At 37.6% G+C, this 25,205-nt stretch overlaps 1 protein-coding gene across 2 annotated transcripts in view; it reads left to right on the top strand.

Moving 5' to 3' along the window:
* CACNA1S (calcium voltage-gated channel subunit alpha1 S) overlaps positions 1–25,205 on the top strand; it is an 85,983-nt gene that overhangs the window by 37,260 nt on the left and 23,518 nt on the right. For both annotated transcript variants that reach the window (XM_067467968.1, XM_067467970.1), the window contains exons 14-28: positions 1,850–1,964; positions 2,582–2,675; positions 9,144–9,213; positions 10,768–10,900; positions 11,662–11,791; positions 13,044–13,103; positions 14,130–14,236; positions 16,322–16,409; positions 16,951–17,058; positions 19,245–19,297; positions 20,797–20,943; positions 21,517–21,718; positions 22,467–22,625; positions 23,162–23,272; positions 23,686–23,769. In XM_067467968.1, the coding sequence (XP_067324069.1) occupies positions 1,850–1,964; positions 2,582–2,675; positions 9,144–9,213; positions 10,768–10,900; positions 11,662–11,791; positions 13,044–13,103; positions 14,130–14,236; positions 16,322–16,409; positions 16,951–17,058; positions 19,245–19,297; positions 20,797–20,943; positions 21,517–21,718; positions 22,467–22,625; positions 23,162–23,272; positions 23,686–23,769 (1,661 nt within the window). The remainder of the gene's footprint in view (positions 1–1,849; positions 1,965–2,581; positions 2,676–9,143; positions 9,214–10,767; positions 10,901–11,661; positions 11,792–13,043; positions 13,104–14,129; positions 14,237–16,321; positions 16,410–16,950; positions 17,059–19,244; positions 19,298–20,796; positions 20,944–21,516; positions 21,719–22,466; positions 22,626–23,161; positions 23,273–23,685; positions 23,770–25,205) is intronic.

Below are 25,205 nucleotides of genomic sequence, written 5' to 3'. Positions count from 1 at the left end.
AGTTCATTCACGCTCTCCCCGGATTCATACCTCTGACCTGTCGGTCTTCACTCCTACATTGCAGTGAGAGGGAATTTTTAAAAGATCCATTTTATTCCCTTAATCCCGTTTATTGCTGAACTAGTAGAAAGTAGACTCAGGCTACAAAATGTGTGCTTACCGGTGTAGTAGACAGTATAGTAATATAAGATGTTTGTGCTTTCCTTTTCTATATTTTTAATTTGTGAATTAATATCCTGTCTCTCTACTCAAAAATAGTACAGAAAGAAGCAAATACAATACAAATAAGTGATGTAATTAAAACATGAAAACAGAGGTAAAGTGCAATTAAAACATATCAATATACAAGCAATAACATCACTGAAGTAGTAAAGTCATCTTAAAGAGCAACCCATCTTAAATGTCAAAGACCTATCAGAATAATACAATTTTTCCAGCCAGCCATTCAAAAAGGCTTTGTTCTATTCTGCTGAGAGAAGTGAATGTTTCCTTTTTAATATAAAAGTTAAGGTACAGTACTAACTAGAATAATCTAAAAAAGGATTAATCCCCTCTACTCTTTTTATACTCCCTTGAGGTGTAGCTCCAAAGAATTGCTGCAGCCACCATTTTCCTGTTCAGATATTCAAAAAAAGAAAATAAGTGGTATCGCAACATAGAGAGTGGATGCAATGGCTACTCCTTTTCAGTTCTTCTGAGATAGACTAAGGCCATATAATCCAGATTATCCAAGGATATAATCCAGATTATCTGCTTTGAACTGGATTATCTGAGTCTACACTGCCATATAAGCCAGTTCAAAGCAGATAATCTGGATTTTATATGGCAGTGTAGAACTGGCCTAAGGTCTTGTCTTTCCCCGCTCTACACAGAGAAATGGATGGCTTCTTTTCTTACAAGTGTTAAGGTACAATACTCACATTGATAAGATGGCCCAGTTTTTTGGGATCCATTTTTAACTTACATTTCTAGACTTGTACATGAGTACTATATACATTATATCCCTGGCCCAAGCTGGTTATTCATTATACTACTGAATGTTTCCTTTTCTCTGTTGATGCCTGAGTACTAATACACATAAATCCATATGCACAGACAGACATTCACAAAGTCATGAGATCTGGAATATTTTTCTGGGTTATTTTTCAGAGTCAAGTAATATGAAAGATGTAACAAAACAGAGTTGTATAAATAGAAACGTTTGTCCTTAGAAATATAGGTTGGATGTATTCATCTTACAGCACCATCAGATCTGCTCTGTTGTGCCAAGATAGTGTTCTCATGGCTGAAAATTCAAAGAGTTTGGCTCTAATGGATACGTAATGCTTGTCACTTGGCTGCAACATCCCGCGCTGGCTATGCAGCTGGGCCACTGCTAAACTCATCTCCCCCTTTTGCTCTACAGCATTGCATTTACAAAAGATGTAGTTGGCTTGATTTCAATTGTTGAACAGTATTCCTATTCATTCCACATGACATATTTGAGCATCAGATGAGCACCCAGTGTTTTCTCCCACTCTGTGGTCCTACATGTATAGGTGCCAGAAGCTCAGTCAACTCTCAACTGTCAAAACTGTGTGTTTTTGTGAGGACTAGGGCTGGCTTCAACAACTGCTCATCAAATTTCATATTTCTGGCATGAGGAAATAACACCCACATTTCCCCAAGGATGCTGTTCTCTCTATATTATATACCTCTGATTTTGTTCTTAGCTGAATGGATTCACTTTTTAATTTAGGATGTGAATTCATTCCATTCGCCTCCTTAAGAAAAGGCTCCAAACCTTTGGCTCACTAGTTTCATGGCACCTTAACTCATACTATAAAGTTCCTTAATCTTCACCTTACAGATATCTTACTCAATGTCTTCTTGGCTATTGCTGTTGACAATCTTGCTGAGGCTGAAACATTAACTTCTGCTCAGAAAGACAAAGCTGAGGAGAGAAAGAGAAAGAAAATGGGCAGGTCTGTTCTATCTTTTGTTGATCATGGGACATTCCACATTATAAAATTATACTGTGGTTCCATTTTAAGGAGGTTATCCCGTGTGTGTGGGGTGGAGTGGGGGCATCATATATCTGTAGCATTATGTCCTGTCACATTACCAAAAAAATTGTATCATTGGGTTGTTGTAGGTTTTTTGGGCTGTATGTCCATGTTCTAGAAGCATTCTCTCCTGACGTTTCACCTGCATTTGTGGCAGGCATCCTCATATGGGATGGCTCCATTATACGTAGTTTCCTTTCTGTATTACAAGTGTGTGAAAATGGGAACGGGGCTGTGTGGGATAGCGTCCTAAATGTATTTATCCATCCTACAGGATCGTAAGATTTGCAGTTTAGGGATGAGTATTTAGAGAGTATTAGTTCCTTACCAGACTACAAATCCCAAAATTGTACAAGATGCAACCACTGCTGTTAAAGTAGGATCATAGTGGTGTAAAGGCCCCACAATGCTAATTCCTTCAGGACACATCTCCCCTGTGAAACATGGCAGGATGGCTTGATCAATTGTAAGTGGTTCTCTCTGCTCCCCAACATTACCCTTTGCTCTCCTCTTGCTTTCTTGCATTTTGTCTCTAGAGGTTATCCTGAGAAATCTGAAGAGGAAAAAATGTCACTGGTTAGGAAACTTGAATTTAAAGCCAAGGGAGAAGGAATGCCTACCACAGCCAAGGTCAGCCAAGGGTGACTGCTACCAATGTCATGTTTTATTTATTGCATTTGTGTAGGTATTTTTACCCAATTACTCAAAGCAAAGCCCTTTACAATGTGGTTTTCAGTACAGAACATTGAATCATATTTGGAAAAGACCACAAGGGCTATCCGGTCCAACCCCCTGCCATGCTGGAAATCACAATCAAGATGGTCATCCAGCCTATGTTTTAAAATCTCCAGAGAAGGAGACCCAACCACACTTCTGGACATCATATTCCACTGTCAAACAGCTCTTACTTTCATAAAGTTTTCCCTTAGTTTAGGTGGAATTGCCACATCACAATATTTTATATTGCTCTCTTAGGGGAACAAACCCGCAACCATCGTGACAGCAAATAATATATAGCTGCCTTGCATTGCTCTTTGTTCATTGCCTGTACCATCATCAACAATGTGCATGAAAACTCCCTCCGCATATGGGCTATGTCTCCTTCAGACCACAGTAACTGAAAGACATCCTACAAAATATGTTTAGATGGTACATTAAACATATAAGCTGCATAATATAATATTTGGCACTGAAGCTGTGACACATATGAACAATTTTATCATTTAAATGGCTAGAATGCAGCATGTAGCTGAGGCCTCCCAAACATTGCTCAAGAAGTGGGCAAAGCTGAAGAAGTGTCTAAACACTAAATGCTAGAAAAAGTACTTGTTTGCTCATATTCCTATCCCATATTCCTGAGGCAAATAATTGTAGCAATCACAGCAGAACCACTTGAAATATCAGAAGAAGACGCAGAGACCAACATCGATAGATCCTATCGAATAACGACAAGATACGCGAAAAAACATAAAGTGGAAAGGGATGTAATTGTGCAGTTCGGAAGGAAACACGTTCGAGACGAAATTCGTAAGAAGAGTGCTAAATCCCCACCATACTATAAGGACAAAAAGATAATCATCTTAAAAGAACACACGCAACTAACACTACAGAAGAGGAAAAAATACAAAGAACTAGCCGATGAACTTAAAAGACAACACATCAGATTTAGATGGGAAAAAGGTGAGGGTTTAATGGCTACATACAATAACGAGAAGGTCTGGATAACTTCAGAGGAGAAAGCAGCAGACTTTCTGAGAACAATAAGGAGGTATAAGGAAGAACAAGAATACCACTATATCCCAGGACAAAAGATGCAAGTAAAAAGAAGCAGAACAGAATCACCAGAAAAACCAGAAGAAACCCCAAGTACATCGACGTCAACACCTATGTTAGAGAAGATTGTAGAAAAACCGGATGAATATGGAAAGAACAATCAAGTGCTATAATCAAAATATTAACGGGCTGAACTCGCCAAACAAGAGAAGAAGAGTATTTAACAGAATTAAACAAGGGAGATACGACCTGATCGCATTACAAGAAATCCACATAACTCAAAAACACTCTGCACACTTAATTCAAAAAAAATTAGGTACAGAATTCCATTCATTAGCGCAGGAGAAGAAAAGAGGGGTGGTGATATACGTCAACCCAGAACTAGACCCACAACAAGCATTCAAAGATGAGGAAGGGAGAATAATAGGAGTAAAATTAACAATGGACAACCAAAAAACCTTAGTGTGCAATATTTATGCGCCAAATGGACCTAAATCAAAATTTATTAAAAAACTCAGTAGCCTAATTCAAGAAGAAGAATACGACCATTTAATAATTATGGGTGACTACAATGGAATAATAAACAGCAAAGAAGACAGAAAATCGGAGGGCAAAAAATCGAAAGTAACAAACATAAATCTACTACCCCAGAATATGAAAAATTGCTTGAAGAACTGAACCTATCAGACGCATGGAGACATCACCACCCAGGCGAGCACGACTTCACATTCTTCTCAGGAAGACACAGAAGCTGGTCTAGAATAGACATGGTTTGGAATTCATACTCACTACTATCAAAAATTGATCGAATAGAAATCCTAACACGGCAGGACTCAGACCACAGCCCGATTGAAATAATTTACAACCAAAGAAAAAGACAAGGCACCTGGCGATTGAATGACGTACTATTGAAAGACCAAGAAACACAGCAAATAATCAGGACACACCTAACCAACTATTTTCAAACAAATGAAACAGAAGACGTAGAGACGCAAACAGTCTGGGACGCGGGAAAGGCAGTGATAAGAGGAATATGTATACAACAGATGGCAATAAGAAACAAGAAGAGAAATGAACAGATGCAAAAGATCACAACACAATTGGATGAAGCAGAAAGCAAACTGAAACAAAACCCCAGAAACGTAAAATTGACCCATGAAATTGAGAAACTCCAAAAAGCGAGAATAGAGCTTGAAACAGAAACCATGGCAAAAAAATTAAAATCCGTGAAGCAAACACACTTCTACAATGCAAACAAAATTGGAACATGGTTGGCAAGGAGAATCGGGAAGAACAAACAAAAGCAATTCATTACAAAGATCATCACTGAGAAAAGGGAATACACAAAAGATAAAGACATTATAAACCAGTTCCATGAATATTACAGCAAGCTATACTCCAGAGAGGAATCCCAGATGAACAACATTATCGAATACCTAGGTAAACAAAAATTGGATAAAATCTCGGAAAAACATAGAGAGAACCTTAACAAAGAAATAACAAACCAAGAAATACAGAACGCAATAAAGAAACTCGACGCCTCAAAAACACCGGGACCAGACGGTTTTACAGCCCTGTACTATAAAACGTACGAAACAGAATTAGTTCCTAAAATGAAAAGATTGATGAACCAGGCACTAGAAACGAAAAAAATACCAAACACGTGGAGAAAAGCAAAAATAATAATGATCCACAAAGAAGGAACAGAAAAAACGGATGTAAAGAATTACCGCCCGATATCCTTGCTCAACGTGGACTATAAAATCTATGCAAGCATAATCGCGGAAAGGCTCAAAGTGTTCCTCGCTGAATGGATTCAAGAAGAACAAGCAGGTTTCCTGCCCCGTCGCCAAATAAAGGACAACATCAGGACAGTTGTCAATATCATTGAATATTACGAAAAAAACATCGATAAGGAATGTGCACTACTCGCATTGGACGCCGAAAAGGCTTTTGATCGGATTAATTGGGAATTCTTCTTAGCACTAATAAAAGAACTTGATATGGGATATTATTTTATCAACTCAATAGAGTCAATTTACAATATACAAGAAGCGAAAATAAGTGTAAACGGAAACACCACAAACAATATCCAAATTTCAAAAGGAACGAGACAAGGGTGTCCTTTATTACCGCTGCTCTTTATAATGTCTCTAGAGGTACTACTGAACAGTATAAGAAAAGATAACAGGCTCAAAGGAACAAGAATAAGGAAATATTCGTATAAGCTAAGAGCATTTGCGGACGATATAATATGTATAATCGAAGACCCAATCGAAAACTTTGAATTATGGATAAGCAAAATTAAAGAATTTGGAAAATTGGCAGGACTAAAGATAAATAAGAAGAAAACAAAATGGCTAACAAAAAATATCACCAAAGAACGACAGAAAATATTGGAAGAAAAGAGCGAGATCCAAGTAGTAGACAAAATAAAGTACCTCGGAATAATATTAACAGCAAAGAACTCACACCTGCTCAAGAACAACTACGAGACAAAGTGGAAAGAGATAAAGAACGACATGGCAAAATGGCAACATCAAAATCTTTCAATACTGGGTAGAATCTTGGCTATCAAGATGTCAATACTTCCGAAGCTGCTATTCCTCTTCCAGGCCATCCCGATAATTAGAAACACGCAAACAATCAAGAATTGGAATAAAGAGATATCAAAATTTGTATGGCGTGGGAAAAAACCAAGAATCAAATTTACAAGCTTAACTGAAAACAAAGAAAAAGGTGGATTGGGACTACCAGATTTACAATTATATCATGATGCTTGCGGACTGGACTGGGTAAAGGAATGGGCCAATTTAAACAACCAAAAAATTCTAACGTTAGAAGGGCATGAACTACGTAGTGGATGGCACGCGTACCTATGGTACAATAAGAAGAGAATAGAAAAAAATTTCAGCAACCACTTCATAAGGTCATCCCTTATTAAAACCTGGGAAAAATATAAGAACAAATTCCACCAACGAAACCCTCTATGGATCTCCCCATTAGAGGCAACTCAAAGGAGAGAGCTAGGATGGGAAAAATGGCCCAGATACAAAGACATATTAAAGCAAGACAGGGAAGGCCACAAGCTCAAAACGCTAGAAGAGATAAAATCAACATACGGAGAAGTCACGTGGTTCCAACACAGGCAATTAATAGAAGCATTCAACAAGGATAAGAAAGAAGGATTCGACGACAGAGAGAAACAATGGGAGAGAATAATGGTCACTGAGAGAAAAGGAATTACGAAACTTTACAAACTATTGCTAAACTGGAAATCGGATAAAAATAACATAGATAGCTACATTACAAAGTGGACAGATATCCTGGGATACACCATAGACAAAAAGGAATGGGAGAAAATATGGAAGACAAAGCTAAGATGGACCAATTCTTATAGCCTTAGAGAGAATTGGATAAAGATGATGTTCCAATGGTATCTAACGCCAAACAAACTAGCCAAATTCTACAAAAATGTCGACAAAAGGTGCTGGAAATGCAAGGAGAAAAAGGGCACCTTCCTACATCTCTGGTGGACATGTGAGAAGGTTAAAAAGTTTTGGTCGGAGATACACCGGACAACAACCAAAATACTGGACCTACAAATAGAAAAGAAGGCTCAATACTACCTATTAGGAATATTGGACTTCGTAACTGACAAGAACACAGACAGACTCTTATTTCACATGGCTACGGCTGCAAGACTAGTAATAGCAAGTAAATGGAAAAGCGAAGAAATCCCTAATCTAGAAGATTGGAGACTAAAGCTAATGGACATCAGTAACATGGACATATTAACGCAACACTTAAGAACAAAACAAACGACAAGGGTAAACAAAACAGATTGGTCCCCAATCAGAAAATATCTAGAGAGTAACTAAAGACATATGAAGAACAAGAAGAAAACAGGAAGAAGAAAGAAAAACAGCACAAAGCACAACATAAGTACTAACCAAACTCGGGGAAGCAATGAGTAAACAAAAAATGAACTAAAAATACTAACACACTCCACGTCCCACGCCCAAACCACGTGCACACCCTCCCCCATATCCCCCCCCCAAATACCCTTCCTACTAGATTAGGGCCACCCGTACCCCTTCCAATTCCCCCATAAACCCTCCCTATTCATAAGTAAGGAGCCATACCCTCCCTCCCAAACCCATCCCCGCAGCCCCCCCTTGCCCCCCCCTTCCCGGCTTTTAAGATATAAGTATCATATTGATGATTAACACCTAATCAATGTACTGACAATGAAAACTATAATAAAAATGATTATATAAAAAAAAGAACAACTTGGACTTGAATGGGAGCACAGACCATGTTAACAAGAAACTCCCCAAAGGCCCCAAACCCTCACCCTCAGAATCATATTTCTGTCAACAGCTAAAAAACACTTGTTTCACACACCAAGAGCCATATAAAAGCCACTTCAGACACTGTATATTTTTTGCTCTGAAAGTTTCCCTGTGTATTTAATTTTGTATTTCTTTTAGCCATTATAGTGCTATTTAGGTTAACCCACTCAAGATAGATTGTAACATAACTGGAGGCTATAAAACTGCAGATGTGATATATGTGATAATATACATATAGCAAGATTTTCAAAGCTAACTATGCCTTTCTTGAAGTTGTGTATACAGCAAAAATACAGGCGCATATATATAAAAAATCATATTTCAATACATTTGTTATGCATCATTTGTTTTACAGCAGACACATAATATTCAATATAATGTACCATACATTAACTTTTGGAATCTACTGTTATTTTTATGTTTATACATATTATCTATTTCTCACTACTCTGCTCCCCTCCCCCCTGAGCCACAGCTTTTATATATCATCTGTCCAAAATTTCAGTTCTTCTTGTGGAGGTAACTTTCTGTCTTTCTTTTTAAAATCCTTTTTCAATAAGTTTTCTCCATACATCATCAAAATCACTTTGTTTCCATATAGCTCTTATAACTTTTAATATACATGTCAGCTTATCATTTATTGCCGATTTCCATTCTTCCTTGTACCACTCCTCTATTTGTATATTTATTTCTCTTTTCCAATTCCTTGCTATAAGCAGTCTTGCTATTGTTAATAAGTTTGTTATTACATATTTATCCTCTTTTTTAATTGTTTGTTCAACAGGCAAAACAGTAGTAGTGTGTAACAAAGTACATGTGTTTAGGGAGTCCTAAACCAAATATGGCCTTTCTACTGCATGTCTTGATATTTTCAGTTCATTGGCCTTACTCTTTTGTTCCCTGCTGGTGCATGAGGACAGAGCCATAACAGTGACTTTTTTCTTTCTGCCTTTCACCCCCTTATGTTCAGTTGAAAGTGGATGAGTTTGAATCCAATGTCAATGAGATCAAGGACCCTTATCCCTCTGCTGACTTCCCAGGTAAGGAGGTTTCAGCTCAGCCTGTCTATTCTACTACTACCAAAATTGTCTATGAGTCATTTCAGCCAAAATCTGATTCTGTGAGTTATTTTCTGAACAGGTGAGTACAACTGTATATCAGGGTCCTAGATAGAAAAAAAAAACCCCAACAACTGGCTATGTAGAAAACAGGTGCTCTGTTGCTGCATTACTTTTCTGGCCCATGACTCATTGAACAATTCAGCCAGCATGGCCATTGCTGAAAATATAATAGAATCATAATATCTTTTCAAAGTGCTGACTGATGCTCTTCAGTTGAGTGTGATGGCAACTCACACCTTTCTGTATTCCAGGTATTTTGGAATTCAATTCCCCCAATTCTTAACAGCCAGTAAGCTGGCTGGGAAAAAATGTTAAAAACTGCAAACTGTTTCTTTTGGGATGCATTTGCCTTAAAGCTTTAAACCTCAAGATTACCAGCTATGTATTTTCCTCTGTGCATGGATCAGTAATGGCAATCAGCAATTGCCTTAGATAAAAGATGAGCTAATAGGAGGAAGGCCCTATGAGGGAGAGAGCTAAATTATCATACTTTACTGCCTTTTTGTTTGAGAACAAAGAAATAAGTATGTTACTAGGAATGATTCTTTCAACCCACTTGAATGTATGCAAAATCAGGGGAGAATTTGTTTTCAGAATTTTTATAAGTGTTTACCAATATTTACAAACCTCTTCATATCTATCATGGAAAGAAGGTATGATATTAAAAATCAACATGGGAGAATTCCAGGTTGACATATTTGTCAATCTAGTCCCCAGACTCTTGGAAAGACCTCATCACAAAGGCCCATGGATTCACCACATAGCATGGCGAATCAATGGGGTCCCAGCAGGGGGCATGCCCTACATCGTCCACTTTACCTTGACCCCCATCCCACAGGGAAAAGCATCATTGCTCCTAAGGCAACACAGGAAGTATCCTATGCTGGCGCGGTGGCATACTCCACCTTGCTCTCCTCTTTTGGTATGGGGCTGAGCCGGAAGATCCTGTGCATCGTATAATGTCAAAAGTGGAGAGCAAGAGGCATACAATGGAGAAATCAGTCTGTCTGATGAGGTCATACATCTGAATTTGGGCAATGAGGCTCTTTTTGAAAGTCCTTATCTTTAACACATACTTGGGTGGGGCAAACAATATGGTCCTGTGAATTATCTGCACCAATTGAAAATTTGGTTTGTACTTTCAAATTGGACTTTGATTTTTAAAAAACAGTGGCAAGATTGGAAGAATAGCTAGAGGGAAAGTTTAAAACAAATAATCAATAGGAATGAAGGAAGGTGTCAGTATAATTTCTTAAGCATGATGTTGCTACCTGTAAATGTTGATGAGCCTTGCTGAAACGAATCTAAGTATACAAATGGTTGTTGGTACACTAAACACAGTAGCATTGACCTACCAATAATGTGTAAAGTATTCTTAAGAAAAGTTCAGGTCTACAATATATGTGAATTGTTTTTTGGTTTGAAAAATTCAGACATGAAGTTTTTTTTAGTGACTGGCTGTGTGTCCTGTAGGTGATGATGAAGAAGATGAGCCTGAAATCCCACTGAGCCCAAGACCACGACCTCTTGCAGAGCTGCAGTTGAAGGAAAAAGCTGTGCCCATTCCTGAATCTAGTTCATTCTTCATCTTCAGTCCAACCAACAAGTAGGTTCTGCTCATCTTCCTCTTTTGTGTTCCCTTTCTTTTTCCAGTCTCTTCTCCCATCCAGGCACATGACAGAAATAACATAGCTTTTGAAGTAACTATAAGACCACACACTCAAATGATTTTCTGCTTGCCAACGAACACATATCCCTATATGACCAAGCCTGCTTAACTCTAGAGATGAAGGTAACATGAAGGTATCTCCACATGTTACCTTCATCTTGGTCTTCAAACTTTTCCTGAATGGATATCAAATTAGAGCCATGGCAAACATAGCAGTCAAAGTGCCAACAACAAATAGCAATTTCTGTGTTAATATCTTGGGATGGAATGTCACATAAGCATAATTTCAGGAGAGAATGCTTCTACAAGATGGCCATATAGCCCAAAAAACCTACAACAACCCAGTGATTCCAGCCATGAAAGCATTCGACAATACATAATTTCAGTTTATTCAAAACTTTTGATGTGTGTCAAGAATTGCTAGGAAGTCCATATTAAGAATGGATCTGTCATAAAGCTCATCACATTCTCTCATCACATTGTTATGCAGACCTGCACCAGCATCAACATGTTTGGTGCACTTAATTCATGGAGGGAGTACATGTTGGTTGTCAAATGTCGTAGGACTAGCTGTGTGAACTACTAGAAATGTCAGGGAGGAAGAAAAGGTACACATGTAATAACTACGTTGCATAAGTAACTTGGCACAAGTATTAATTTACCTCTCTCTCCTTTCTCTCCCCCAACCTTCTTTTCAGGATCCGTGTGCTGTGCCACCGAATTGTGAATGCTACTTGGTTCACCAATTTCATCCTCCTTTTCATTCTGCTTAGCAGTATCTCACTGGCAGCTGAGGATCCAATACGGGCTGACTCCTTCAGGAATAAGGTGACTACAAAGCAGTTGTGTTACTAGCATGGTACACCAGATGTACAGACAGACCTGCAAGTGGTCTGCATGAATTATAGCAGCCCTTTTCTTGGCAAAAACTATTTGGAAAAACATGCTAAAAGCAATGACAAGGAGCAAATAACACTTACAATGGTATACAATATCACACTCAATAAACAACCGTAATTTAAAAAGCAGGGGGTAACTATAGTAAAAGAAATAGTAAAAAGTTAAATATATTCTTCAATATTTTAAATGCCTGAGTAATAAAAGCCTTGGGGTTTGTCTACACAAGCCAGAATCCCAGGGCTCAGTGCAAATGGAAAGCTGTCTGTTTTCATTATGCACATTATTGGAGTTTTTAACTTTGAACTGACTTTGTCCTGCATTATGAAAAGTCTGGGGATGCTTCAGACTTTGCTGGAAACTGTGGAGTTTCCTACAGTTTTGGAGTGGTCTGACCAACTGGACTGGGTTTGATTCAGCCCAATCCATTGTCCGGATGGGACATTGGTGCTATCACCCTTTCCCTGAACATCAGCATAAGAATAGAGGATGGATCTTGGCCATATTGCCACTGACGCTCCTAGAGATATTTCCACACGAGGCTCCTAAAATGGATTCTGTCACCATAAACCTGTCTTGCTTGAGACTGGAGTAAGATAGCTAGCTACCCTAACTTCTCCTGTTATCACATCAAGCTTTATTGAAAGCCCTTCAAGAAAGCTCTAAGTGCATTTAGCTTACAGCATCTGCAGAGATGTAACTCCTTCCAAACTGTATATTCCCCATCTTCAAACATGCCCCCATTGTTTTGTTTTCTATGAGAATTGTACAACTTTGAGAGTTTACAATTTTGTAAAACTGGGCTTTTGTTTACTTAGTGTTTCACAGCTTGTACCTCTGTACACCTGTGTTTTCTTGTGCAATATAACCACTTTTTCTTTATGCATTGAGGATAATAGAAAACAGTTGTAATCCTTAGCTTTTGTAGGAATCAGGAAGCTGCTTGTATAGATCTAGAGCAATTTCATGGGAATTTGTGGAAACTCTGCCATGTGAATGAATAACAAGGTGCTTCCGTTAATCAGCATTTAAATAATGCTGTTGGCTCTGATTTTCACCACAGAATCCAATCCATGTTTTAAGGAGCTGTTCCTTTCTTCAATTTTGTATGAGCGCTTGGAATGTTTGCAAATGAATTTTACTGTCAAAAAACATCATCTTTCTTTATGGGGGTTTTCTCCAGATTCTAGGGCATTTCGATGTTGGCTTCACTTCTGTTTTCACAGTGGAAATCATTCTAAAGGTGAGTTACATATATTTATATATACTCTCACAAAGTGCTTCTTCTTTGCATATTTTCATTTGTGTATCATTTTTACAGTGTTTCTCAAAATGTGGTCTTCCACATGTTTTGGACTTTAGAAACACCTGGAAATCCCAGCCGGTTTACCAGCTGTTAGGAACTGTGAGAGCTGAAGTCCAAAACATCTGGAGAAGAGTTTGAGAAACTCTGGGTTAAGGGATTTAGCATACTAAGGCCCTTTCTAAATTGCCATATAAAATCCAGATTATATGCTTTGAAATGGATTATATGGCAGTGTAGATTCTTATAATCCAGTTCAAAGCAGACAATGTGGATTATTTGCTTTAATAATCAATTATACGACAGTGTAAAAAGGGCCTTAGTGAAGAACTTCAGCTAAGTGGAACTATGTGGTTTTCAAGACCGTTTTGTGTTTAGATTAATTGATATTGTACACTGGACCTAGAATATAGGTCTATATCTGAATTCAGCCTTAGAAATAATGTATCAACACATGCCCACAATCGACAACATGAAAATCCATGATAATATCAATTATTGTAATGATCACCCATCATTGATCATTACTGTAATGATTACTTGTCTCAATTATAAATATGTTTGTGAAAAAACTTTTGATTTATTCAACTCTGGGTATAAAAACACACATGTATGTAAGAGGAAATGAAATATACATATGGTCATTGCCGAAATATTAATTAAAGGCAGAAAAATGAAAAGCATAGAGAAACAGAAAAAGTAGAAAATTTAAAGACATTATATTCACTGACAGAACTCGAACACAGAGGACCATTTTGGAATATAAAAACCCAAAACCTGCCCTTGACTTATACAGGAAATCAATTTACACAAGAATATATCTCCACTACAGAGTACCAATAGCCTCCAAATGAAAGATTGCTAACTGCCTGAGCTTATGGTCCATTCTCCATCATTTAGCTATCTCACAAAGCAAATAATAAATGGATCTACTACAGACTAACCATGGCTTCTTTTCCCCAACAGATGACTACTTATGGTGCTTTCCTTCACAAAGGCTCCTTCTGTCGCAACTCTTTCAACATCCTGGACTTGCTTGTGGTCGCAGTCTCCCTCATCTCCATGGGCATTGAGTAAGCATGCAATAGAGAGACGGGGATTCCAATGGGTCTTTCCTGGTTTCCTTGTGCAGTTCAAGACAATCTGTAATACTGTAATGTCATTTCTCTCAAGAGGCAAAATGGTACTGATGTTTAGCTATGTCTCCATGATAACTGAATCTGTGTAATGTGATCATATGGGAGTGTATATATTTTGCCACAGTGTAATGATAATTATGAAATATATTAAGGATATACCATATATGAAGAACTATGGGGAGGTTATATAATGGTGGCATGTCAGATTGTGAAGTCTAAAAGAGTGGAGAGGACTAAAGCATTCAAAGCAAAGGACAATATTTACAACTGATGTTATTTATCAATCAAAATACTGAAAGTGAAATATCATTTCCTGCTATTATCTTTCCAGTTTGAAATTGGAGGTGCAGTGAGCTCCTGCAATTAAATACTGCAAAGATTTTATTAGCTATATAGTTCTGCTTTTTCCTTCCACTGTTAGGACTTCATCCCGTGCAATAAATAAAGCATTGGAGATCATTGTTTTTTCCTTAAGCTTTTGGAAATTAAACAATTTTTCTCCCACCAATACATGTTTTTCTTCAACTTTCTTTTTAAAATATCAATTTTCCTTCCCATCACATGGGAGACATTCTCTTCCCTCTGTCTCCTCCCTCATTTTCTTTTACTTGAAGAAATCCTCTATGTTTGTTCTCACAGAAGTACTTTTTAACACAAGATCATTACACGGGTTTTTTTCTATCCTATATTATTCTATATTACAATTTATAACTACAGATACCTCTCAATTCAAAAGGTAACTATTGAATTTACATAGTTAAAAAAGATAGAAATTACGATTCCTTCCTCCTCGGCTCTGAAGATTATGGTGGAAGAAAGGATCTTGGCTTCTCCCTCCAGATTGATGTCATCATTCTCCTTACAAGTAGACAATGGGGAATTCCCACCACACTTTAAATTTCACATTTTTACATATCTCTACATGGAAAATTTAAAAAGAAGTAATTGCCAATCAACTTAGGAAGTGTAGGGGGAAAACACACTTTAAAAGTGGTGAAATACCTGGAAACCAAGGTACAAGTTTGCGTCATGTGATGGGCTCTGTCAGTAGCCGTTTCTTAAATGTGTAGAAGCACTGATTTTATTGTGTGTGATGAAGTCCTTATTCTCACAAAACCTCTTCAAAGGGTCTTAGGTTCAGTTATTAACTTTAGCTAACTGTTTCAGCTAGTGGTACAATTAAGGTGATATTAGGTGCCTAGCTTCTTTCCATTTTCATTACAGAGCATTCAACTGAGGCTTATAGTGTATTTGTGTATAATTTTTAACATGAAGTTTAAACAATGACAGCTTACATTTTCTCAACATTGCATATTTTCTTGTTGCTTCTTCTGAATTTTTCTTACTATAAAAAAAATTAAGCAGAAAAAGTGGAATACAATCAGCCCTCCACATTTGTAGGATTTGATTAATATGATTTCTCTAGAAATCTCTAGGTGTTGCAGAAGGTAACCATAGGGTGACATTGGTGGACCTAGAGATTCCTAAGGAAGAAAAAAAATAACTCATGAATTTTCTGCTTTCTTGGAGTCTTGTGCCCCTAACTCCAACAAATGTGGAGGCATGACTATTTGCATAATGTCTTTTGATTTCATTCAAGCCCTTCTTCTGCATGTTAAGGTTGATACCAGAGAGAGTGGTATTTGAACTGTACAGATTGTGGTTCCCATATTGCCACTGTTTTACAACATGCATTTGATGGAAATTGTAAGCTCACTTTTCTGAACCTGAGGATTTGAAAACAATTCAGCAAGAGTCTCAGGGCAAAAAAATAGAGATGCTAGTCTTTTGAACAATTATTTTGAGGTACCCTGGAGATTAGGCAAGTCCTGCTGAATTCTATGACTAATTTTCCAAGCCGTGATATGCCTCGTTCCATCTCTAAAAGTAGTCCAAACACCATATCATCTAAAGACGATATCATAAAGACAAATGATGCTTTGATAGGCAAGTTTGAAACTGTATATTACAATCACAAAAGCCTAATGTTTAAGGTATCTTCCCATTTTTCTGCCACAGGTCTAGTGCCATCTCAGTGGTGAAAATCCTAAGGGTACTCAGAGTTCTGCGACCACTTAGAGCCATTAACAGAGCAAAGGGGCTGAAGGTAAGCATAGTCATGACGGGAATGTTTTGATTTATTGCATAACCTGGGAATAGGTAATTGCAAGTGGGGTGTGATGCTTTTGTGGCATTCAATTAGTACAAGTTTCAGAAATATAATATAATATATTGTATGTACATATAATATTGATAATATTATAATGTAATAAATATAATACTAGTAATAATATGATAGTATAATTATATATTTTATATTACATGTAATATTATTAATAATACTACAGTATAATGGTATAGTACAATATAGTAATATATAATACTAATATTGTGCTATAGTAAGAATATAATATATTGTATTACTTGTAAGCCGCTCTGAGTCCCCTTCGGGGTGAGAAGGGTGGCATCTAAATGTTGTAAATAAATAAATAATAAATCGCTTCTCTGCCTTTTTGCTAAGATGAAGTGTAGTAAATAAATAAAATAAATTATGTTAAACCATTCTTGTATTTTGCTTATTATTGAGAATATTTAGAAAATCATGGGTAGACATATTTCATCCCAACTCTTTCTTTCTCTTTTTCTAGCATGTAGTCCAGTGTGTTTTTGTAGCTATCAAGACCATCGGTAACATTGTGCTAGTCATGTTTTTGCTCCAGTTCATGTTTGCTTGCATTGGAGTGCAGCTATTCAAGGTGAGTTTTTTCCTTGTTATATTAAAAACATTGTTGCTTCTTTCTGTTCTGTAAGTTTGTAACTGAGGGATTTTCTGTGCAAATCAAGTTAATTATGTTTGCTTCCAGAGTTGCTATTTTAAGTACTGTATTTATTCTTGTTTTCCTGAACTTGTAATCCAAAGTTGGATTTGCCAGATATCTTTGGTCTGTTTCAAGTACTTGTATAACTAAGTGTGGCCTTCATAGAAGTCCTCATGTGTAAAGTAACGACTCTACTAGTATATGTCATGACCCTAAACATACAATAATGTGGACATGGCTCTAGAGCAGTGGTTCTCAACCTGTGGGTCCCCAGGTGTTTTGGCCTACAACTCCCAGAAATCTCAGCCTGTTTACCAGCTGTTAGGATTTCTGGGAGTTGAAGGCCAAAACATCTGGGGACTCACAGGTTGAGGACCACTGCTCTAGAGGTTAAGGAACCATTGGTACCAACAAATAGATAATGGAGAACAAGGAGACAGTCCCCAAGTCTAAGAAACAAGAGATCCCTTAAGGCCAGTGAATCTAAATAAGCATTGATGACTTCAAGGCTTAACCTTGGAAAAATGCACCCTTTTCCAAGGGTTCTATAACACCTGGATCTAAAGTGTCCATTAGAGTGCAGGCCTGCCATGAGTGTTTGGAGAAATGCAAAAGTATCAGGCCTCACACCAAATGCCTGTATAATTTCTGTCTTTGTGGGGGAAATGCAGCCTTGAAAGGGGAATCTATCCAAAAAGAAATAAAAGGTATCAGTAGAGGTCATTGCCAGAGCAGTTGCAGATGTATCAACATCTGGCTTCCTTTGCAACAACACAGTTGGTCTAAATGTAATAGTATGCAATGTGTCTTTGACTATGTGAAATAATTTATCCTTGATTATCTTCTCACCTTTGAATAATATCAATAAGCTGGGTTAGTGTCTTCATGGTATATAAAAAAACTTTGCAATGAAGCTCATTAAAGAAGACATACTAAAGCATCAGAATTTTTCATGAAACACTCAAGGGGAAGGCTGCAGTCAGAATCATTCTCAAATATCAGAATCACGAAGTGCTGTGCAGCTGATGGTTTAAAGCAATACTTTTTTTATTCAACTCACCAGACTAAAATTGGGACCATGTTTCTTGTTCAATGAATAAAGATAATTCCAGGTATAAACCCTACCCTCACCATGATGAAGAGTTAGACATTTTACCACAGGCAATTTATTGGTAGTGTTACAAAAGAGTTGAAAGTATATTATTGTATTTTTATTGCCATAGATGTTAGGTTGTAAATGATCATGGAATTTTCTGTTCTAGGTGAAAAAATAACTTGGCCACAATTTATTTTATCTTGGGTTAAATGGTACCATTTATTCATCAGTCTCTGAGAGTAAAATATCTTGGGATGGGTCTGAACGATCCCTTTTCAATATGCATACTAATTGCTGACAAATGCAGATTAGCCTTTGTTTTTATTTCTGGAAGATGAGGAGATAGAAGATGAGGAGACAGAAGGGGACTGGTTTTCATCTCCATTACTATCATGCATGAATAAAGGCTTAGGTAGAAACACCTACCTATCTCCAGCTATGTGAAATTCCTCAAACTTGATTATTTCATTTTCAGTGTGAACCAATGGTTTTCATATGGTATGAATCCAGGAAGTACCTACTAGATCTCTCTGTTTTTTAGATATAATATCTAGCTTTATTTTTGGAGTAGGCATACTTTGGCATAATTCTCTGATGTAAACAAGGGCCATATACATTGTATATATAGGAAGGATTAGCTTGAACACAATTAAGGAGAGTTGATGATGGGCAGTAAATTCTGTACTTCCCGAGAGGAGACATAATCGTGTTATTGTAATGTCTATTTCCCATCAGTCAATGTGTAAATCAAATTGGCAAGATCCTAACTCCTGCTACTACTCCCACAATGCTTACTGTTCTTTACTTCAACAACAAGGACAAGATGCTCCATTTAGAATTTGCTGCCTCTTTCGCTCCATTAGCAACTTGTACTTTCCATTGTGTAGCTAAAGAGAATCTCATTTCTTAGACTTCACTAACTTGTTCATCTGATTAAACATTAATTAAGTAGAAAAATGACCAATCTCTCCTTCATTACCTCTAAACAACAGTGTCAATAATTCTTTTGAATTCTGTTTAATCGTAGGGGAAGTTTTTCAGCTGTACGGATATAACCAAATTGACTGCATCTGAATGCAAGTAAGCCACTCCCTGGTTACTGATTACAATCCTCTTCTGCTATTCAGAACAATATAATCGTAACAGAACGTAAATCAAAACTAGTGTATTTCATCAGTTGTAAGATGCCATTGATTCTAAGATTATTGATTCTAGAGCTGTAATTTTAGGGGGAAAGGTAGTACTGATTGTAAGAAATATCTCTTTTTTGCTTCAACTTTGGGAATTCTTTTTTTTAGTTTTCACCCCAGCTTTAATTCTTTGTGTTGCTACCCTGCTGCCCTGACCAGTTCCTGGAAAGCCTTCCCGTTGTTGCTACCTTGATGCCATTCAATAGATGTTCATAGCTTTTCCTCTCTGGGTTGCCACTCTTTGTCATTGCCATCACTGAAAAAAAAGTTTCAGGAGCAACGGCAGCAGTTGAGAAATCTGGAACAACATAATTCATTGGCACTGATTTGAGCTACAAAGGGGAAAACAATCTTTACAGTTGAAGCAAACTTTCTTTTATGACCAGTTTCAGCTTCCCTGCTAGGAGTGGCTGGAAAACCTAAACTTTGGATTTGGGATATGGCTTCTCTCTCTCTGGACTGTTTGGCACCATCAAGAGTGGAGGCAGAAGTGGCAAAGAGACGGGAAGAAGCCCTGTGTGCCAAGAGTGAGAAGTGGCACCAATGGAAAGAAGAAGCAGTGGAGAGCTTCATACTCCTTGCACATAAGGCTTCTTTCCTGAAGCAAAAATGGAACTAAATGTATGTAGGGTCATCCTGGTATGATCAGCATGATGTGATAATGCCCTAAGTTCCATAGAACCTGTGATGTCAGGTCTTGAAGTATTCAATTATTTTTCTAATTCTGTTTAATAGCAACATGAAACCACTGAGAACTGTCAGATAATATTTTCAGGTTTTCGTAACAGATTACATGAAAATAATACTGGATCAAAATAAACATTTAAGGTGCCAAACTAATGAATGGAGGAAGTGATATGCTGGATTAGGGGCAACAATGTGAAGCTGATAAAGATTATGTGAATCTATTCAGGAATTAGGGTGGTAACCTCCTCAAGCTAGTTTAGAACTTTTCCTGATCAATATGATGCATAGTTTGGAGTTATTTCTTGATTCTAAATTGCCTAGAGGTCCATAGGGGATATTCAGTAGATTCTTCCAACAACTGTTTCCCATAATCAAATCAGACTTTAAAAAATGTTTCATAAAAGTTTAACCTAACAATATCCATAGTTATGCTGCTGTTGCTATTATGTCCAGCAACAAAGCAGCTGACATACGGAATATTGTGAACATTTGTGTTAGTCCATTTTAGAAACTTAACATGAGCAAAATCCATTTTTATTTTAATGAAAAGTGAGTGGAATTAAGCCTGCAGTCCAGTACTGGATTCTATTCTAGAATAAGTGTCCATCGAACTTCCCTGTGGACATACATAGGATTGCTCTGCAATAACATAAGTAGGCCCAGGCTCTTTGTATTTAACTTACATGGGTTTTCACATTTCAGTGGACACTACATTACATATGTTGATGCTGACCCAACACAAGTTGTGCTAAAGGAGCGGATATGGCACCACAATGAGTTTCACTTCGATAATGTCTTTTCAGCCATGATGTCTCTCTTCACTGTATCCACCTTTGAAGGATGGCCTAAGTGAGTGTGAAATCTACTATGAGAGAGGGTGAAAACTGCTATGAATTAGCTGGCATGCCTCTGTTGTGTGTTATTATGGATTGAAATAATATTTTTAAAAATGCAGAAAATTGTACAAAAATCGTGTACATCATCTAACAAGGAGAATTTTAGATTGATGAGAAACTTTGCAGCTTGGGACATACACTGCACAAAATCCACACGATATTTTTGCCAAGGAAATGGCATTTTCTAGGCAAAAAATGATATTTCCTGTGCAGGAAAGCATATGTGAGCTTAGAGCAGCTCCCCAGATTCAATACTTTCTGTGTACAAAACAGCTTCTTCTGCACATAACATTTTCTGTGCAGAAAAGGCTGTTTTTGAGGCAACCCTCATCTATATGCATATTTTACAGAGTAAGATTTGATTTGTGAATACTTTGAAAACTGAGCAGCAGCAAGAAAATTGCTAAAATTAAAATAACTCTAACCCTATCCATGCCTGTACCATGTAGTATATCTTCACAACCCACTTCTGCAATGACTTCTCAGCCATGCCAATTAATCTTGACTGTTATGCTATTCTTTCCAGGCTGCTCTACATAGCAATTGATACCCACACTGAAGACATGGGCCCTATATATAACTATCGCATGGGCATTGCCATTTTCTTCATCATCTATATCATCCTCATAGCCTTTTTCATGATGAATATCTTCGTTGGTTTTGTCATTGTAACCTTCCAAGAGCAAGGCGAAACAGAATACAAGGACTGTGAACTGGACAAGAATCAGGTAAAGTACATTGGGTCAATGGGAAAAAAGCTAAACTTATTTGCAAGCTGAGATTCTAAGCAAGATGGGTATGGATGGTATCAAAAGAACAAAGGGTTATTCTTGGATTGCAATATGTAACACAGTTTTGTTCCTGGGTTATAAATGTCATTTCCCAATTGGTTCTATCATAAAAATTTATTAAACTGCAAAAACTTTGTTTTTGCAGGACATCCTACAGCACCTTTTGCTATAGTTTTTCAATGAATAGAGTCTCAACCAATTGTTGCAGCCACAAAAACAAAGTTTCTGGAGTATAACAATTACTTTCAAAACAGGTACTACACAATTAAACAGGAATAACACTTTCATACCAGGAACAGATTTTTTCCCAAATTTTATTACATAGTATTATAGTTCAAGATATTAGGTCCTGGGTTGAAAACAAGTTCTTTTGTGGATGCTAAGTATGATGGAGATATTCAATTCAGCCAGGAATAGTAACAGGTCTGGCTCTGGAACTTTTGAACTATACCCACTAGCTTTGGAAACCTCTGGGACATTTGAAATAGTAGAAGACATATGCAACCATCTATGTCTTGACAAATATTCCCCCTCCACAACTATTTGAAAAAGAAAAGCTTGATTTTGCTATTTATATAAGGGATGCCATTTTACTATATGATTGTAAATAACAGAACTGAGCATGGATGATATTGCATATTCTTTTTAGATCCATTCATACCTACTTCTTCTCCTCTTGTTCCAGCGCCAATGTGTCCAGTATGCATTAAAAGCACATCCACTGAGATGCTACATTCCCAAGAACCCCTATCAGTACAAGATATGGTATATTGTGACCTCTTCTTACTTTGAGTACCTCATGTTCTTCCTCATCACACTGAATACTGTCTGTTTGGGCATGCAGGTATGGATGAATAGAAGGCCTTCCAAGCTGTGGATTTGGGGATAATGGTGGTAGTGGTAGTATAGGTGATTCCTTCTTCATTGTGTGTTAAACCCAATTTCATATAACTGAACTTGCTTGGTGGGTTTTGTTCTGAGAGTCCTAAAAAAGAAATCAGCTTGCTCCTTATCATGAGCCTGTGTCTTGTATGAGCATATCAGTGCTCTTTTCCTGATTTAGTCCTCTTTATTTTATTTAAAGTTTTATACTTAAGTTAGGGCCTAGTTATCTAACTATTTAGCTCTCTGTAGACATCTCACTCTCTCCATGCTCACAGGAGGACTCATAAACTTGCCATGTGGCTAGAAACTTTGAATAAATAGAGGCATGTCCCTGAGAAGTAACAGAAATAAGAAGAGAAAAAATGAGAGAGGCAGATAAAGAGGGCAATAAGGGAAGGGCTTTCTAATTCATCTGGCTATTTATTTCCTTGATGAGGGCTGTAAATTGAGTTCCCACGGCTTTATAAATAATTTACTTTTCAAACATCTTTGCAGCATTATAATCAGTCAGAGACAATGGACTACCTTTCAGATGTTTTTAATGTAGTCTTCACTCTTCTCTTTACCGTGGAAATGATCCTGAAACTTATAGCCTTCAAAGCTAAGGTAAGTGGATGTATAAGGTTTCCAGCTTGAAATTTTGAGTAGAGTAATGCATTCCACTCTTCAATGGAATAAGGTTTCATGCTGTTCACTTTAGTGAGGTATATCATATTGTGTTTTATTTTAATTGATTTATGTGTTAAATGGTTTAAATTAGAATCACATTTTAATTTTCAGTTTTATATTGCAAATTAGCTGGGGAACATCCCAAAAAGCCAGTCTATAAACAATTAAATATAAACAAAGAAATGTTTGGTGGGACTCTTCCTACCAGAGTGCTAGCACGTGGACTGAATGTGTGGTTGTATGTCTGTTTATAACCCTAATTAATCTGCACAATCTGAAAGGCCCTCTCTTTTATTGTGGCTTCAACTTAATTCCATTTTTTGCAAACCACTATCTTTTTTTTCCCCCAGGGCTACTTTGGGGACCCCTGGAATGTCTTTGATTTCCTCATAGTCATTGGTAGCATCATTGATGTCATCCTGAGCCAGATTGATGTAAGTATAAAATAAGGGCAACTAGCATTGCAGGGATTTGGGGATGGGGTGGTGGTTTGAGTATTGGACTAGGAGACAGGGTGACCAGGGTTCAAATCCCTGTTTGGCCACAAAAACCCACTGGATGACCCTTGGGCATGTCACACTCAAAGGCAAACCCCCTCTGAACAAATTCTGCCAAGGTTCAGTTTAGGATTGAAGGCGCAACAGCAGCAACAATAACATTTTGGAATGACAACTGTAAAACTGAAGAAGAGGTTGAGGGGAGGACAGTGGCTCTAACTCTATGGCAACATAGGCTTCCCAATCTCCAACTGAAGATGGAACAGTTTTCCTCAACTTGGTGCTTTCCAACTTGGTCCACAACTCCATTGACCATGCTGACTGTTAACAATGGAAATTTTAGCCCAATACATCTGAAGTGTGTCAAGTTGGGGAAGGCTGAGAAGTGAATTTTCTGCATGTCGAAAGAGAACTTTTGAGTCACAGCATCCAGCAGCTTTAGTTTCCTTGTGAAAGAAACATATGATTCTTGAACTGAAGGAATTATAGACAACACATACAAATTGAATTCGCTTAGTATATGTTATGAACCATACTCGGCTCTGCTAAGAAGTACCATCTGTAGACCTCATAAACAAAGCAGCGTGGTTTGGAACTTCAGTATCCAAAGGGATCTAATCACACCATTTGACTTCATTTGAGAAAATTGAGTGGAGGGAGTACGGAAAAACATCTTCTTTGTGTGGTGTTTTATGGGGTTCCATCTTTAAAGAAGACTAAGAATTTACTCACACCTATCACACAGGATCACCTCCTCTGGCTTCTAACTCAACCATCTGCTTAATTCTCATCATACGGGCAAGTGATGTCTCCTCCCATTTCAAGGATACCAGCACACTTTTTAAAACAAGCATCCTTTTTGAAACATTACTTTTCCTGGGGTCATTTTTTCCTTCAAGGCCCTTCCACTGAAGCAGATTTAAAGTACCTTTCTTAAGGCATCACTTTCTCTGGGGTCCTTTCTCCTCAAGATCTTTCCACTGAAGCAAGATTAAGACACCTTTCTTAAGGCACCACTTTCCCGGTGTCGTTTTCCCTCAGGATCCTTTCAGTGAAGTAGAGTTAATGCACCCTTTTTAAACACTTATTTCACTGGCACCCATGCCATTTGATGGAGCATTCGTATTAGCCCATTGTTCCATGTCAGTGAACTGAAATGACCCAAGGAATCTAACAGATCCCATGTACTTTCTCCCTCTTTCTCCCATTTCCACCTGCATCAGGAGCTCAGAATGTGATTTCTCCCCATCTCTCTACCTCCCTTCACTTAAACTACATTTCAGGGACGAAAAGCAATGGGTGACAACCAAAAGTAGTTTTATGTCTTGTGAAGGGCTCTGTGGCACTTTATCCCTGAAATGTCTTAGAAGTGT

This window comes from Anolis sagrei, chromosome 4 (assembly GCF_037176765.1).
Source record: "Anolis sagrei isolate rAnoSag1 chromosome 4, rAnoSag1.mat, whole genome shotgun sequence".
NCBI classification, from domain to species: Eukaryota; Metazoa; Chordata; class Lepidosauria; order Squamata; family Dactyloidae; genus Anolis; species Anolis sagrei.
The sequence above is the reverse complement of the archived record's forward strand: the minus strand, read 5'-3'. Positions and strand labels throughout refer to the sequence as shown.